Genomic DNA, 19,053 nt, shown 5'->3' with positions numbered 1-19,053 from the left:
CATGAAATCACTAGTTCATTAAGATAGTTCAAAAGTACGTTGCTTAAAGGGAAATTAGAGGCTGCAGATTTCAGTGAATGCAATTCAGAAGACGTATATTTATAAGCTTTGTAAGCAGCTTGCAACATGGCACCGTGGATCACCAGTGCCATCTTGGCTGGTATTATTTATTATTACTAGTATTTTTACTACTTGCATAGTTTATCTTCTTTTGCACATTGGTTATTTGTCAGTCTTTGTGTGTAGTTTTTCAGTGATTCTATTGTATTTCTTTGTTAATAAGACCATAAGACATAGAAGCAGAATTAGGCCATTTGGTCCATCAAGTCTGCTCCGCCATTCCATGATGACTGATCCTTTCCTCCCCCTCCTCAGCCCCACTTCCCAGCCTTCACCCTATAATCTTTGTTGCCGTGTCCAATCAACAACCTTTCGAGCTCTGCCTTAAATATGCCCAATGACTTGGCCTCCACAGATGCCTGTGGTAATAAATTCCACAAATTCACCACCCCCTGTCTAAAGAAATTTCTCCACATCTCAATTTTAAATGGATGCCCCTCTATCCTGAGGCTGTGCTCGGTTGTCCTGGGCACAACCTCCCACCACTATTGGATACATCCTTTCCACATCTACTCTGTCTAGGCCTTCCAATATTCGAAAGGTTTCAATGAGATTCCCTCTCATTATTCTAAATTCCTGCGAGTACACACCCAGAGCTATCAAACATTGCTTGTGTAATAGCCCTTTCATTCCCGGAATCATCCTTGTGAATTCTCTCCAAAGCCAGCACCTCTTTTTGTAGATAAGGAGCCCAAAACTGTTCACAATACTCAAGGTGAGGCCTCACCAGTGCCTTATAAAGCCTCAGCATCACAACCCTGCTGTTGTATTCTAGATATCTTGAAATGAATGCTATCACTGCATTTGCCTTCCTCACCACCGACTCTACCTGCAAGTTAACCTTTAGGGTGTTCTGCACAAGGATTCCCAAGTCCCTTTGCATCTCAGATTTTTGGATTTTCTCCACATTTAGAAAATAGTCTGCACATTTATTTCATACTACCAAAGTACATGATCATTTGTTTTCCAACATTTGCCACTTTCTTGCCATTCTTTAAGTCCTTCTGCAGCCTACCTGTTTCATCAACACTAATCTCCACCAATCTTCATATCATCTGTAAACTTGGCAACAAAACCATCTATTCCATCATCTAAATCATTGGTATACAGCATAAAAAGAAGCGGTCCCAACACCGACCACTGTGGAACACCACTAGTCACCAGCAGCCGACCAGAAAAGGATCCTTTTATTCCCTCTCGCTGCCTCCTGTCAATCAGTCAGTGCTCTAACCATGCTCGTAACTTTCCTGTAATGCCATGGGCTCCTAACTTGGTAAGCAGCCTTATGCGTGGCACCTTGTAAAGGCTTTCAGAAAGTCCAAATATACAAAATCCACCACATCCCCTTTATCTATCCTGCGTATATCTCCTCAAGGAATTCCAACAGGTTCGTCAGGCAAGGTCTTCCTTTAAGGAAACCATGCTGACTTTGTCCTATCTTGTCCTGTGTGACCAAGTACTCCGTTATCTCACCCTTAACAATTGACTCCAACATCTTCCCAACCACTGAGGTGAGGCTAACTGGTCTATAACTTCCTTTTCGCTGCCTTCCTCCTTTCTTAAAGAATTGAGTGACATTTGAAATTTTCCAGTCTTCTGGTACCATGCCAAAGTTCAATGGCTTTTAAAAGATGTCTCCACAATCTCTACCGCTACTTCTTTCAGAATCCTAGGGTGCAATTCATCTGGTTCGGGTGACTTATGTACCCTCAGGACTTTCAGCTTTTTAAGCACCTTCTCCCCGTAATAGTAACTGTACTCACTCCTCTTCCCTCACACTCTTCAACATCTGACACATTGCTAGTGCCTTCTACAGTGAATACTGATGCAAAATACTCATTTAGTTCATCTGCCATCTCCTTGTCCTCCATTATTTCTCCGGTCTCATTTCTAGCAGTCCGATAGTCACTCGCATCTCTTACTTTTTACATTTTGTTTACTAGCTTGCTTTCATATTTTATCTTTTCCCTCCTAATGATTTTCTTTTAGTTGCTCTCTGTAGGGTTTTAAAAACTTCCCAATCCTCTGTATTCCCACTAGTTTTTGCTTTGTTGTATGCCCTCTCTTTTGCTTTTACATTAGCTTTGACATCCCTTGTCAGCCATGGTTGTACAATTTTTGCCATTTGAGTATTTCTTTGTTTTTGGAATACATCTATCCTGCACCTTTCTCATTTCCCCCCAGAAACTCATGCTATTGCTGCTCTGCTGTCATCCCTGTCAGCAGCTGCTTCCAATTTACTTTGGCCAACTCCCCTCTCATACCACTGTAATTTTCATTACTCCACTGAAATACTGTTACGTCAGACTTTACTTTCTTCCTATTAAATTTGAAGTTGAACTCAATCATATTGTGATAATTCCTCCTAAGGGTTCTTCTACCTTAAGCTCCCTAATCACCTCCGGTTCATTACATAACACCCAATCCAGTATAGCTGATCCCCTAGTAGGCTCAAAGACAAACTGCTCTAAAAAGCCACCTTGTAGGCATTTAATAAACTCATTCTCTTAGGATCCATTTCCAACCTGATTTTCCCAGTTGAACTGCATGTTGAAATTTCCCATGACTATCATAACATTCCCCTTTTGGCACACCTTTTCTATTTCCTGTTGCAATCTGTGGACACATCCCAGCTACTGTTGGGAGGCCTGTATATAACTGCCATCAGGGTCCTTTTACCCTTGCAGTTTCTTAACTCAACCCACACGGATTTAACATCTTCCATTCCTATGTCACATCTTTCTGTTGATTTGGTGCCATTCTTTACCAGCAGAGCCACTCCACCCCCCGCTGCCGACCTTCCTATCTCTCCAATGCAATGTGTAACCTTGGACATTCAACTCCCAACTACAAACATCCCTCAGCCCCAATTCAGTGATGGCCCAGCAATCTGTAAAAGTGCAATAATATCATCCATCTTATTTTTTATACTCCGTGCATTGAGATATAACACTGTATTTGCTACCCTTTTTGATTCTGCATCCCTAATGCACTGATAACCCTAACCCTGCTGGCTGCAATATGTCCTATCATCTGTCTGCCCTTCCTGACAGTCTGACTGCACGCTATCTTTGCTTTTTTACCATCCATCCTATCCTGAGTCCCTTCACTCCGGTTCCCAACCCCCTGCAAAATTAGTTTAAACCCACCCCAACAGCTCTACAAACCTGCCCGCGAGAATATTTGTTCCCCTTGGGTTCAGGTGCAACCCATCATTTTTGAACAGGTCAAACCTCCCCCAGAAGAGACCCCAATGATCCAAGAACCTGAAGCCCTGCCCCTGCACCAGCTTCTCAGCCACACATTAATTTTCCAAATCATCCTGTTTCTACCCTCACTGACGCGTGGCACAGGCAGCAATCCAGAAATTACACCCTGGGAGGTCCTGCATCTCAGCTTGCTACCTAGCTCTCTAAATTCTCTTTTCAGAACCTCATCGCTTTTCATTCGTATATCATTGGTACCAATATGTACCAGGACATTTGGCTGCTCTCCTTCCCTCTCCAAGATGTTGTGGACACGATCCAAGATATCCCTGACCCTGGCACCTGGGAGGCAACATACCATCCGTGTGTCCCGTTCACATCTACAGAATCTCCTGTCTGTTCCCCTGATTATCGAGTCCCCTATCACTACCGCTTGCTCCCCTCTTCTCTCTCTTTCCCTTCTGCACCACAGTCCTATGCTCAGTGCCAGTAACCCGGTTTCCGTGGCATTCCCCTGGAAGGTCATCCCCCCACAACAGTATCCAAAGTGGTATACTTATTTTTGAGGGGAATGGCCACAGGGATGCTCTGCACTAACTGCCTATTCACATTTCCATTTCTCCTGACAGTCACCCAGCTACTTGCCTCCTGCAACTTCGGGGTGACTACTTCCCTGTAACTCTGATCGATTATCTCCTCACTCTCTCGTACAAGCCGAGTGCCTGCAAGAAAATGAATCTGAGTGTAGTATATAGTGACGTATACATACATTGATAATAAATTTACTCTAAGGGTCGGCAAAGTCTCTGCTGCAGTAAGAGAATACAAGTCACACATGAAAGACTTTGGAGCTTAACCTTAAAAAGCAAGTTGTATGTTAAAAAAGTTCCCAAAATTTCAAAACCAGACCAGGAATGCAAATGTACACAAGGGATAACTCATAGACTGGCTATTGAATTATACATCAATGGAAAGAAGAAAGGGAGAACTTCAAGTGTAGAGAGAATTTGAAATTCACATAAGCTAGTTTTATCAAAGTTTAAAAAATACAAGAGTATTACCCTAAAGAGATCAAAGTCCTCTGCATTGCACACTCCCAAGCTATCCCCAAGCCAGGTCATTTCTGTGAAATAGAGGTAGGTTAAGTGTTTAGCAGATCAATTTTATATCATGAGTATATCCTTTTCATACAAACTTAAACAAAGGTCTGCTTAGAATTCTTAACAATCTAGAAATATACTGAATGTGGTAGATTTTGAGGGGAACCAAGGCATCTCCAAAGTAATATCACTGAAGAACTCGTACTTGAGCAATGAGAAGGTACCTGAATTGAATAATTCCCCTTGACTTGATAGACTACACTGTAGGGTTCTAAAAGAGAAGGCTCCAGAAATAATGTTTCTATTAATCACTGTCTGCATAAATTCCTCAGATTCTGTGTCTTAATTCCTCAGACACAGTAAATTGAAGGGTAGCAAATATGACACATTATTTAAATGGGGAAAAATATTGGTAATTAGTCTGACAGTATGACATGTCATTGACAAAACACTGGAATCCATCATTAAGGATAAGTTAACATGGCACTTAGAATATCACAATAAATAGTGACAGTAAGGCCATTAAAAAGAGAAAGATGTTTAAAAATCTAACAGTATTTTACTGATGTAACTAGCTGGACATAAGGGTATATCAGAATTGTGTATAATATCTGCCTTTTGAAAGTCAGGGCAAGCACAAAAGGTTGTTATTGGAAAAATGGCTCATAGCATTGGGGGTAATACTTTACCATGAATGCAGGATTGGTTAAATGACCAAAAGTGAAACAGGAATAAAGTAGTTGTTTTTAAGTTGCCAATTTCTAACCAGTGGGCTGCCACAGGTTTTAGTGCTGAGGAGCACAGCTATTTTCAATTTACTGTAATGATGAAAAGACAGATGCTCGATAGGTACAAAGTTAAATGCAAATGTCAGCTGCAATAATGACACAAAACATCCGCAAAAAGGTATACACAGTTTAAGTGTGAATGAGAATATACAGCAGCTGAAGTATAATATGGAAAAATAAGAGGTTATTCATTTTGGTAGAATGGATATTGAACATTATAAACAATAGCAAACCAATAAACTTCATGGAGAGAATTTATCGGTTTATACAATGTAGTAGGCAAATAGTATGGTGGTCTTTAACACAAGGAGGTTGGGAAGTAAGAAGGAAGGTAGAAAAGGAAGGAAATTTTGATAAAGGTTCCACAGTTTTGATGAAATCTCATTCAAAGTATTGTATGTGCAGCTTTAGTCTCCATTCAGGGAAAGATATTATTGTACTCAGTGCAGAATACATTCATTCAATCGATCCTAGGTATGAATCCTAGTAAAGAGACACTGAAGAAGACTGGCCGACAGATATTAAGGGTTTAAAAGAATGAGATATTAACATTAAGAGGTTTGCATTTTGCCAGAGAATCTAGGTTGAAAAAGAATATTCAGAAAAATGTACTGGCCATTTAAGATTGAGACATGGCAATGAAATTTTCTTCCCAGGGGGTTAAGAATGTTAGAACTTTCAACCTGGAAGAGTTGTGATTGTGCAGTAATTGAATATATTCAAAGGTGAGATTTTTGAACATTAAGGAATCGGGAGCTAGGAATCCAAAGAGCAAAGCAAGCTTGAGCATAGGTTTGGCCATAATGAACCAGCGATTCTGAAGAGCAAGGAAGATTTGTGAAGTCATATGGCCTATACCCATTATTCCAGCCACACACATCTATTGCATTTTGCATCTCTTAATTTCTCACTACACTCATTTTGCAGGAAGTGTCCAAATAAAAATCAGAACTCTAACAATTGTGTTTAAAAAGTCATTCTGACAATATTCAAAATATTAGAATAGATAATGTTCAGAGAACTGAAAAATGAAAAACATTGAAACTCTAATGCCATGGACTATGAAGTTCTACTCTACAATAACAGTCGGGAAAATTAGGAAATCTTCCTACGTTTTATCACAAGTTCTGTTCCATGGTCCTGCATGGATTGATAACGTAGTTCTTCAAATTTTCTTTTGAGTCGTGGATCAAAGCTATAAAACAAACACAAATTATTTGATTATTTTGCTTTCCTGAGAGACTAGCATAGTGATATCAGATATTTAAATTGCAGAAAATATTAACGGCAAAGCAAATGAATACCTCATTAAAAGTTATAAGTCAGTAGTATATCAAGGTTGTAAAGACTCTTTGTCCCTGCAGGTCTCTTGGTTACATACTGCCTTAGTGCAATAATGTGAGGTTAAAGTTCCCAACAACTTGCATATGAAACAGGATGCTAACACCAACAGCTTTTGTTCTACATTGCTTTTGGAAAGATCCCAAATGACTGGAAAACCACAAATATATTACACCTGCACCCTCTTTCAAGAAAGAGAGAAAGTAGGAAACCGTAAGCCAGGTAGGAAAATACCGGAATACTTTATCAAGGAATTAATAATGGGACCTAACACAACAACGTAAGAAACTGATGCAGGATTAAGTTATTCAGCCCCTTGCACCTGCACCACCTTCCTACCTTCCTGTACTAGATCATATTCTTATTCCCTTGATATCTATATATATATATATATATATATATATATATATATATATATTGACCTCTACTTTGAGTATGCCAAGAAATCCTGCACAACTCTCTTGGGTGAAGAACTAAAGGCTCACTGCTTGCTGCTTGAAGAAATTTCTTTACAACTCAAGTCTTCAATGACCTACCTTTTATTTTCGTGGTAGGTGACCAGTCTACATGCCCTGTTAAGACCCCTCATCTAAATGACTGATATTATTGTGAACAGATGGGATCCCAGCACAATCTGTATTGCAGCTGGCAAGCCAAAGCAATTTAAGTTGAAAATGCTCTATTTATTCTTACTGTCTGATTTTATATTCCAATTACACCGCCTCTCATTCTTCTAAACTCTAGTCTACTTAACTCTTAGGATAATCTCCAATATTAGCGATGAGTCTGGTGAACCTATCGAGCTCGGTTCGGCTCCTGGACTGCTCCACCGGCGCAGCACCTCCTTCTCCTGCGGCATGCCGGCGTCAGTCCTGGGGCAACATGGTGTTCAGTGGTGAACGGACATGTTTTGTTTCGGCTCTCCATTTTGCAGGATTACTCCTGTTTTTTAAACTTTAATTCATGACTTTTATTATGATTTTTAGTCGTTTAGAGTTTTTTTTAATTAACTCTAGCCTTAGCTGAGTTGTGCATTTTTGCACTTTTGGCTATATTTTTGATAGAAACTTTCGGACTTGATCCCGCATTTTTGTGCCACTGGAGGCCATCTTGGATACCGTGCCTTGTGTGTATTATTGTGGATTCATGGATTCAGCGTGTGCAGTGGAAAATCTGGATAGTGCAATGGGAAACCATGGTCGTGGAGGATTTCCACTTTCCTTCCTTACCAGGATCGGAATTTTGCTTTTAAATAGAACTCTAAATTACACATCACTGTCAGTGCCACACTTACATTTTACTGAACATTGGACTGGCTACAGTCATCAACCCAGTGGATCGGGTGAGTTTGCTCCATTTTACTATCAATGCTAATTGCATTAATAAGATGAACATCACGCTTCTGACTTCTAGACCAAAGACTTAAGTGCTTTTTATACTCATTCTCGCAAATGACATTAATTTAAATCCAGGGCCAAAATTTCCCTGTAAGGATGGGCAACAAGCAATTGAGTGTGAAACTTGTAAGTTTTGGTTTCATCATGCATGCATTGAAATGAAGAAACAGATTTGTAAGATTTTAGTCGAGCATCCATCTTACTCCAGGACCTGTTGTAACTGTGGTATCGCCAACTTTGATTCTTCCCTCTTCATAGTTGATAATATTGAAACTCGTAATAGATTCGGTTTGCTTGCATCTCCGTCTTCGGATCCTTCAGAGTCAGAGTCGGATTTAAATGTTCCCCCCAGATATTGGATCCCCTACTAAGGCAACCACACCAAACTTTAAAACTAAAGGGAAGTGTCTCAGATCTACAAAGACGTGCAACCGTCAGAAGTTTAAGACTTTAAAAATTGTAAACATGAATTGTCAGAGCTTGAGAGCAAAAAAAGCTAATTTTCAAGCCTTGATTGACAATGCAAACCCCAACATAATAGTTGGTACTGAGTCATGGCTCAATGACATTGTTTCAGGAGAAATCTTTCTTTCAGGGAAGACAGGAATTCTAGCTCCCATGGTGGAGTGTTTACTGCAGTGAAAAATACTCACATAGTTACTGAAGAAAATACCCTAGATTCAAATTGAGAAATAAAATGGATTAGTATTCATGTTAAAGGCCTACAACTGGTGTATGTCGGAACATTCTATCGCCCTCCATCATCTGATGTTGATTATTTAAAGGAACTGGATTTGTCTCTTTCAAAAATCCCTCAATCAGCATCTATTTGGCTTCTTGGAGATTTTAAACTGCCTAGTGTGGATTGGAACAGCAGTATTGTCCGCCAAGTGGGCAGTTAAGTGGCAGTCAGTAAACTAATGCTTGATATTGTAGCTGATTTTAATTTGACACAAACTGTTAGACATCCTACTAGAGAAAGTAACATACTGGACTTATGTTTTGTGTCAAATCCAGCTTTAGTTGTAAATCACGTCACTGCAGGGATTAGCAATCATGATGTTGTTGTTGTGAATGCAAAGTTTACTGTGAAATTAATTAAACCCCCCAAAAGGAAATATTTTTGTACAGGAAAGCAGATTTTAGTGGAATTGCAAAACTTGTTAGTGATTTCCACCAGTCACTAGCCAAGGAATATCTAGCATCTGTCAGTATTAATATCCTTTGGTCTAACTTCCAAGAGCTCCTTCAAGCAGCAATTGACAAGTATGTCCCCTCTAAAATGAGCTCTTCCGGGTTCAACTTACCATGGGTAAACCAGTCCACCCGGCGTGCGATACGTAGAAAACAAAGACTCTATAATAAAGCTAGGAAATCCGGTCATAGTGAATACTGGCAAAAGTTCAAATCCTCACGCCGACTTATTGATAGAAACATCAGGAAAGCTCACCATCAGTATGTTAATGAGGTAATAGGTGAGAGCTTAAAGAGTGACAACACCAAACTCTTCTGGAGTTTTATTAAATCTACAAGGCAAGAAGTTTTTGGAATTTCTTCCCTCTTATCCAGGGGCCGCATTGTATCTCTTGCTGCAGACAAAGCACAAGCACTTAACCAGCAGTTTTGCTCTGTGTTCACAAGGGAAAACTTGAATGAACTCCCCACTTTAGACCCCAGCAATATCCCAGACTTACCTCATCTCATTCTAACTGTAACAGGGGTTAAGAAGCTTTTGAGGAATTACAGCCTAAGAAAGCACCAAGACCTGATCAAATACCAGTCATGATCCTGAAGAGTTGTGCTTCTAGTCTAGCTCCCGTTTTGCAAAAGATATTCCAGAAGTCTATTGATACTGGGACATTACAGGATGACTGGTTGAAAGCGAATGTTGTTCCAATTTATAAGAAGGGCGAGCACACAAAATCCGGGAAACTACAGACCGGTTTCACTCACTTCCGTCCCTTGTAAAATTCCTGAGCATATGACTGACTGTCACATTATGGACCATCTAGACAGACACAATGTTCTTACTCACCACCAACACGGATTGCGACAGGGCAGATCTTGTGACATGCAACTTGAAGGGCTGATCAAAGACCTTTGACAACAGAAGCCAAGCAGACTTGATCAAACTCGACTTCAGCAAGGCATCTGACATGGTCCCCCACCAGACACTGCTACAAGCTTGAACACGTGGACATTAACAACAGCTTTCTACATTGGTTAAACACGTTCCTTACCAACAGACAGCAACGTGGGCTTCTCAAGGGGGCAGAGTCCTCTGAATCTCCAGTAACATCCGGAGTGCCCCAGGGGACCGTGTTGGGACCCTTACTTTTTCTCATTTATATCAACGACTTGCCAAATATAGTCAAGTCCAAGGTCAGACACTTTGCAGATGACTGCATAATCTACCGTGAGGTAAAAAATGACCAAGACGCTGAGCTGCTGCAAAACGATATTGATTCATTATGTCAATGGGAGTCTCAATGGCAAATGTCCTTCACCCATCTAAATGTTATGCTATGCATGTCAGTCACAAAGTTAAACCAGTCAACATGACATATAACATGAAAGGAAAGATTCTTGAACCAGTCACCCACCACCCATATCTTGGTGTTGAAATTAGCAAGGATCTTAACTGGGCATTGCCACATCAATCAGATGACAGCCAAAGCAAACAAAATGCTGGGTATCCTGTGAAGAAACCTCCACTCATGTAGTGAATCCATCGAGGTCACGGCATACAAGACACTTGTCCATCCAAAGCTTGAGTATTGCGCGGCCATATGGAATCCCCATCAAGCTAACAATAAGAAGTCCATTGAAAAAATCCAACACCGTGCTGCTCGCTTTGTGCTAAACGATTACAGCAGGAAATCCAGTGTCATCAACGTGCTTTCTAACCTTCAATGGGAACCACCTGAAAACCAACGTACTAAACTACGGTTAATCTCCATTTTCAAAGAAGTTCACAACATCACTCCATCAAACATCCAAATTTGTCACAGGGTCAGTTCAACTCGACAGCAAACTGGACCTTACACACTGGAAACCCCTTCATTCAACAAGATTTGCTACCAGTACTCCCTCTACCCAAGATCAACAAGAGAGTGGAATCTTCTGCTGCCAGACCTGCACAGTATTTCTGACATTAATATTTATAAAGATAGACTCAATCAAATCAATTTAAAGGATCTAGTAAAAAAGCTCACTTTACAATTTAACTCTCACGCCGCACGTTCACACCAATATAACAGCCGTCCGGCTGTGCTTGTACAGTACCAAGCAAAAGCAGAAAATACATCCTTCCTTAAATATAAACACTAGACATATACATTATATTCCAGTCTACCCAGGAGCTTTTATAATGTCATTAAAATATCTTTTACATTCAAATCCTGTTGCCATAATCCCGTTTGCTACACCTGCACATTAACTTTCAGTGACTCATGTAAAAGGACACTGAGATTTCTTTCAACATCAGCACTTTTCAAGTTTGTATTTAGTATGTTTCAACCAAAGTGAGATACTTCACATTTATCACATTATAACACAGGGTTCACTTCTGACCCCCATTGCAATTCCTTCAATCTTTTAAAATACAAAATATTAGCAAACATTTCATAAATTGCAAGAACACTGAAGTATGAACATTGGGTACCTGATGCATAACCATTCTAAGATCTGCAGTCTGTCCTCTCCCGGCGTGCATAGTAACTGAATAACTGTATCTGAATCATCCTCTTGGATTTCGTCCACAAATGGGCATTTCACATCCTAAAATAATATCACAAACATCAGGAAAGGACAAGGAGAACTTGATCAACAGACACAAAATACTGGAGGAACTCAGCAAATCATGCAGCATCTATGGTGGGGAATTAAACTAGATGATATTGTTAAACAATGGAAGTCTCAAAGTCCTTTCAACACATAAAATATCGAAAAACAATACATTTCTATGCTATTTCATTAATTCATAGAAAGTCCATTTAAGTTTAAGTGAAGATCAATGATGAATTGTATGCATCTATTTTACACTTCACATTCAGTTTGTTATTGTTTTATAGAGAGTCAGTGGATGTTGTTTACTTGGATTTTCAAAAAGCCTTTGAAAATGTGCCACACATGAGGCTGTTTAACAAGACAAGAGCCCACGGCATTACAGGAAAGATACCAGAATAGTTACACGTTTGATTGACTAGCAAGAGGCAAAGAGTGGGAATAAAGGGGCCTACTCTGGTTGGCTGCCAGTGACTATTGGTGTGCAGCAGTGGTCAGTGTTGGGACTTTTATCACGTTATATGTCAATGATTTGGATGACAGAATTGATGACTTTGTGACCACGTTTGCAGACGATTCAACATAGGTGGAAGGGCAGGCAGTATTATGGAAGTAGGGAGTCTGCAAAAGGACTTGGACAGATTGTGAGAATGGGCAAAGAAGTGGCAGATGGAATACAGTGCAGGGAACTGTATGGTCATGCACCTTGGTAGAAGGAATAACAACATAGACTATTTTGCAAATTCAGAAGTCAGAGGTTTAAACAAACTTGGGAGCACTAGTACAGGATTTCCTACAGGTTAACGTGCAGGTTGAGTCGGTGGAAAGGAAAGCAAATGCAATGTCAGCATTCATTTGGAGAATATAAAAGCAAGGATGTAATGCTGAGGCTTTATAGGGTATTGGTCAGACTGCATTTGGAATACGTATTGTGAGCAGTTTTGGGCCCCTTATCTAAGAAAGGAAATGCTGGCATTGGAGAGGGTCCAGAAGAGGTTCATGTGAATGAAAGGGTTAACATATGAGGAGCATTTGATGGCTCTGGATCTGTACTCGCTGGAGCTTAAAAAAATCTCATTGAAACCTATAGAGTGGAGATGGAGAGGATGTTTCCAATAGCGGGGAAATCTAAGACCAGAGGGCACAGCCTCTGAATACAAGGACATCCCTTTTGAACAGAACAAGGAGGAATTTCTTTAGCCAGAGGGTGGTAAATTGGAATTCATTGCCACAGTCAGTTGTGGGGACTTAGTCACTGGATATACTTAAAGCAAAGGTTGATAGTTTCTTGATTAATCAGGACATCAAAGGTTAAGGGGAGAAAGCAGAATAGGGTTGAGAGGGATAATTAATCAGTGATGATGTAATGGTGGAGCAGACTCAATGGGCAAAATGGCCTAACTATGCCCCTATGCCTTATGGTGTTAAAAAGTGCACAAAATCTATGTATGCACAGGTGCAATGAAAACCTCACTTGCTGCAGCAGTGACATATGCTGCGGCATATAGTAGCACGTAAGCAACATTCACAAGAAAAAAACATAAATTAAACATAAATTATATACAATATTTACATGAAAAGCCACAATTAGAACAAAAAATATCTTTCAGTGGAGAGTAATCAAAGTATTCATGGTGTTGTAGTGATTAGGGTTTTGCTGAATGGTTGATGGTTGAAAGGGAAGTAGCTGATCATTGAAATATCATTCAGTACTTCAGAATATTCAATTTCAAGATCAAGATTCAAGATTATTTATTGTCATTCATTAGTACACAAGAGTAAAGGAGAACAAAATGATTGTTACTCTGGATCCAATACAGCATAAAAAAAACAATAAACATAAAGAACAGAATATAAATGCTTAAGATTAGCTGTGTATACATAAACTGATTGCATATATTGTACATAAAGTGACGCTACGTACAGGAGTATCTGTATATAAGGTGACTCTGACAGGAAATTATAAAGGAGTGATGGAGGGGTGGGTTAGTGGGTGGAGCTGTTGATCAGTGTGATAGCTTGGGGGAAGTAACTGTTTTTGAGTCTCATGGTCCTGGCAGCATCCACACATAGCCTCTTCCCTGATGGGAGTGGGACAGACAGCCCATAAGCAGGGTGGGTGGGATCCTTCATGATATTGCTGGCCTTTTTCCAGCACCTTTCTGCATGCACGTCCTGATGGCAGGTAGGCTGGTGATGCATTGGGCAGCTTTAACTATGCGCCGTAGAGCCCTCCTGTCCGCTGCGGTGCAACTTCCGTACCACACAATGATTTATGGATAAGCCAACTTTTTGTTATGTAAATATGAAAAGTAAATTAATAAATAATATCGCAAAGTAAATCAATAAATTATTTTCACTGCCAAGCACCTGACATTCACACCAGAGTGTACCAGAGTTCACTCCATTAATTCAGCATGTGACATGGCAATTCTATTGTAAACATGACTATCCATACATTATCAAAAGATGATATAGTCAGCTACATAAAAGCCCACGTTTGTTGAATATTCTGGTCCATATGGACACACTTATCACACTCACATAGATGAACATGCTAAGAACTCAGTGGAAAAGTACAAAGTTAACAAATAAAACTTCAACAGCATCAACTTCAGTAACCCTATTAACCCTCCACTGTCATCAATGGAATACACTCCATTGGGACAGGAGACAAGATTACACCAATTCAGGATTTGAGAATGATTAACACACCACTAATTCAGTACTTAGACTACATGAATTTGGGGATAAAGTGCCAACTGGAGAAGGAAGATGCTGGAGGTCCATGAGCCAATCCTCATTAGAAAAATGGAGGTGGAGGTGGTCAGTAGCTTTAAATTACTTGGCCTTCACGTATAGAGGATCTGTCTTGGGACCAGCACATACATGTCATTGCAAATTAGGCACCATGGCACTTCTACTTTCTTAGAAGTTTACATAGATTTAGCACGTCACTTAACCTTTTAACTTCTATAGATGCACTGTGGAGAGTATCCCAACTGGTTGCATCACAGCCTGGTATGGAAATATCAATGACCAGGAATGGAAAAGGCTAAAGAAAGTGGTGGATGCAGTCCAGTCTATCACAGGCAAAGCCTTCCCATCACTGAGTATATTTACATGGAGCACTGCCACTAGAAGGCAGCATCCATCATCCATTAAAGACCCCCATCATCCAGGCTATGCTCTATTCTCATTACTACCATCGAACAGGTGGTTAGGTCTCACAACACCAGGTTCAAGAACAGTTAGTACTCCACAACCATCAGGCTCCTGAACCAGCATGGATAACTTCACTCACCTTAAGACTGAACTGTTTCTATGATTTTTCTGTGTAGCTTTTCCTAAATTCTATTGTATTTCTTCCCCCCTCCCCCCCAAGTGTCTGCACAAAAATGAACCTTAAGGTAGCATATGGTAACATACATACATGTACTTTGATGATGAACTTGCATTGAATGAATATCCTCCACTAATTCAGATTTGACTCCTGGTTATACTCCGTTAATTTAGGATTTAGCAGACCACACCCAAATAATCTGAGTCATGAAATGCCACCAGATTACATTCCACTAATGTCATAATTTAACATTGCACTTTGCACAGCAACTTCAAACCCTCTCTGACAAGCTACCTTCAGTACATAAGACCACATTAGATCACCAGGAGACATGGCAGGGTAGTTGCTGAGAAGTTTCCACCAGCGGGGGAAGTCTCAAATAAGATGTTGTCACAAGGCTACTATCACATAATATTAAGGTGCATAGGTGCAACTTCTCTGTATTTCAGCACCACAGCCGCGTAGCAGTTAGCGTGTTATTACAGCTTGAGGCATCGAAGGTCGGAGTTCAATTCTGACATCACAGTGGCAGTCTGTATGTCCTCCCCGAGGAATGTGTGGTTTTCTCCGGGTCCTCTGATTTCCTTTCACAGTCCAAAGATGTACCAGTTAGTAGGTTAATTGTAAATTGTCCCATTATTAAGCTCGGGCTAAATTGGGGGAGTGCTGGGCAGTGTGGCTCTGAGAGCCAGAAGGGCTTGTATCACGCTGCATCTCCAATTTCTAAACCCCAGAGTTGTTTTGGCTTGATCATAAGAGGCATTTAAGGGGAAGGTAAATATTTTTATTGAAAACAGGGAAATTCAGGGCAATGTAAAACTGGTAAAGGGATTTAAAAAAAAATTATTTAGAATTACAATGTGGAACAGGGACTATCGGCCCTTTGAGCCACACTGCCCAGCAACCCACATTCTTCTTCCTCTGTGCTAATGGCGACTTGCAACTATCAGGAAGGTGCATTACTGCCACCTATTGTAATGGAATATGAAGGGAACTTATAAAGGGGATCAGATCCTACCTCCCAAGCTATTTTAATTACAAAGTTCGCTAGGCTCCCCAAGATCTACCCAATAATTCCCTAAACAGCTTCCCAAGTTCCAATGAATATCTGTGGTACACTATGATCCCATGCTCCACCAAAAATCACACCAATCATTCTTACTATGCTTACCAACAAAAGCCAAAGTGGAGTGCAAATCCATATGCCCAAACATTAGTCTCACCAAGCACACATCTTCCTTCCTATTTCTTCCCAAAAGGAGCCCCCCCCCCACCCCCGAACTGATGGAAACAACTTGTAACACTATGTCCCTGTCCCACAGTTTCTGCCATTTCACAATCCCAGTCAACCTAATAAAAGATTTGGCTTCATACTTTCCCATATTAACTATCATATCTACCTTCCACTTAGTAAGTGTCCATTTTGCTATAACATCTGCCCATTCATTACCCAAGACACCCACATGTGCTAATACCCAACAAAACTGTATAACTATTCCCACACTCTCCAGAACATATAGATTAGAATACACGTCCCTCAACAGATCAGGTCTCCTTGAATGCTTTGATTCCGAACTCTGCAATACCGAACACGAGAGTCCAGATGAAGGGTCTTGGCCCGAAACGTTGGCTGTTTATTCATTTCCATAGATGCGGCCTGACCTGCTGAATTCCTCCAGCATTATTTGTGTGTGTTGCCTCTGTAGTACCGATGTAGAGTCTGAGCAGATCACAACCCTGTTTGCCTCAACTTGTTCAACCAACCTGTCAACCTTTTCCCTAACTCAACATTAAACCAGGGGATAAATATCCATGAGCCCACCAGGTTACGAACTGGGTCTTTAGAACCATAGGCAAAAAGGAAAAATACGGTTGCCGTAAAACCAGACACCCTCTCACCACCCACAAGACCCTATCTATCCTCCAGTAACGTCAAATCTATCCGACATCTGTTAATTCAGCAACCCATCGATATATCGGTAGCCTAATCACGGGACAGTTTACAATGGCTAATTAACCTACTAACCGGTACGTCTTTGGACTGTGGGAGGAAACCAGAGAGAGCACCCGGGGGAAACACACGAATGTGACGGGCGGCGGGGGAGCATAACAAACTTGCTTACCGAGGACGCCGGAAATTAATTCCGACGTCCCAAACTGTAATAGCGTCGCGCAAACTGCTACGATACCGTGGCGCCCTGTTGTTTGGGGTATGAATAGCGCGCTAGGCTGGACAGGCCGAGTGATCGACTCCTTCTCTGGTTTTATTATATGTTCCTTTGCTCTCCAAACACTGAACTGCCGCCTGTGCCCCTCGAGTTCCTGGGACCGGCAGGCAGGGTATCGGCTCTGGGCCCAATCCTGCCTCCGGGCGCTGCAACTCTTCCGCAGTAACAGCGACCCTGACACGGGCTACCTCCCACATTAATACCAATGCTTCCTACGTTTCTTTGCCCTCACCATCAGTCTCTGCAACACCCGTAATCCCAGTTGTTTCTCGCTCAAACCTGCCGCCATCGTGAGCCGCACAATTACATTCCGCCGCCTTCAAACATATCCGCCCATTGGCTAGAATACCTGTCCTTCACATGCTCTAAGAGTTGATTGGTCTTTCCATCTGTCAATCATTTGTTCTCTCCCTTAACTGGGTGGTGTCGGATATGATCACGCATGCGTTCTCTCTTTATTTTAAACCTGGTATGACTGTCTGTAAATTAACCCATGAAAATATATTGAATTATCCCAGAGACCGCATTTGCCAAAAACAACCTTATAAAGGGTTACTACTAAAAATAATTTTAACTATATCTCTTCCCACCCTGTCTCCTGTAAAAATGCTATTCCCTCTTCTCAGTTCCTTCTTCTCCGCCGCATCTGTTCCCAGGATGACGTTTTCTTTTCCAGGACATCAGAGATGTCCTCCTTTCTCAAAGAACGGGGTTTCCCTTCCGCCACCTTTAATGCTGCCCTCACCCACATCTCCTCCTTTTCCCGGGCATCTTCCCTCCGCCTAACAGAGACAGAGTTCCACTTCCCTATGAAATTCTGCATCCGATACATCATTCTCCGCTACTTCCGTCATCTTCAGCGGGATCCTACCACCAAACTCACCTTTACCTTCTCCCCCCCCCCACCCCCACTCTCTGCTTTCCACAGGGATCAATCCCTCTGTGATTCTCTTGTCCATTCATCCCTTCCCACTAATCTCTGTCCTGGCACCCCTGCAGGCGACAGAAATGCTACATCTGCCCATTCGCCTCCTCCGTTACCTCCATTCAGTGCCCCAAACAGTCCTTCCAGGTGAGGGAACACTTTACCTGCAAGCTCTTGAGTTCATCTATTGTATCTGGTGCTGCCAATGTGGCCACCTGAACATTAATGAGAGCTGACAAAAACTAATGGACCGCTTTGTCGGGCACCTCCGCTCCATCCACCAAAAGTGAAATTTCCCAGTGGCCAACCACTTCAATTCTTATCCCCATTCCCGTTCCAACATGTCGGTCCATGGCCTCCCCTTTTACCACAATGAGACCTCTCTCAGGGAGGAGGAGCAACACCTGTCTAGGTAGCCTCCAACCTGATGGCATGAACATTGATTTCTCTTTCCATTAGTTTTCCCCTCCCCCTTCCCTTTTCTTCTATTCCCCACTGGCCTCTTACCTCTTCTCCTCACCTGTCTAGCACCACCCCCTGGTACCCCTCCTTCCCTTTCTCCCATGGTCCATTCTCCTCTCCTATCAGATGCCTTCTCCAGTCCTTTACCTTTCCCATCCACCTGGCTTCACCTATCACCTCCTAGCGAGTCCTCTTTTCCCTCCCCCCCCCCACCTTTTTATTCTGGTATCTTCCCCCTTCCTTTCCAGTTCTGACTAAGGGTCTCAGCCTGAAACATCGACTGTTTATTCATTTCCATGGATGTTGCCTGACCTGCTGAATTCCTCCAGCATTTTGTGTCTGTTCCTCTGGATTTCC

The 19,053-nt window shown here is 41.5% G+C and overlaps 1 protein-coding gene across 4 annotated transcripts in view; it reads right to left on the bottom strand.

Moving 5' to 3' along the window:
* Positions 1-17,651, bottom strand: part of haus7 (HAUS augmin-like complex, subunit 7) — a 40,606-nt gene extending 22,955 nt beyond the window's left edge. For 3 of the 4 annotated variants that reach the window (XM_073071593.1, XM_073071595.1, XM_073071596.1), the window contains exons 1-4: positions 17,542-17,651; positions 11,617-11,732; positions 6,327-6,409; positions 4,388-4,449 (exon numbers count right to left, since the gene is read on the bottom strand). In XM_073071593.1, coding sequence (XP_072927694.1) covers positions 4,388-4,449; positions 6,327-6,409; positions 11,617-11,732; positions 17,542-17,598 — 318 coding nt within the window. In that variant the 5' untranslated portion in view covers positions 17,599-17,651. Of the gene's footprint in view, positions 1-4,387; positions 4,450-6,326; positions 6,410-11,616; positions 11,733-15,375; positions 16,352-17,541 lie in introns of those variants that run through there. The other variant, XM_073071594.1, reaches the window with a different exon arrangement.
* Between the last annotated feature and the right edge of the window lie 1,402 nt (positions 17,652-19,053).

Source organism: Hemitrygon akajei, chromosome 18 (assembly GCF_048418815.1).
Source record: "Hemitrygon akajei chromosome 18, sHemAka1.3, whole genome shotgun sequence".
Classification (NCBI taxonomy): Eukaryota; Metazoa; Chordata; class Chondrichthyes; order Myliobatiformes; family Dasyatidae; genus Hemitrygon; species Hemitrygon akajei.
Note: the sequence above shows the minus strand (reverse complement) of the source record. Positions and strands in the feature narration are given on the sequence as shown.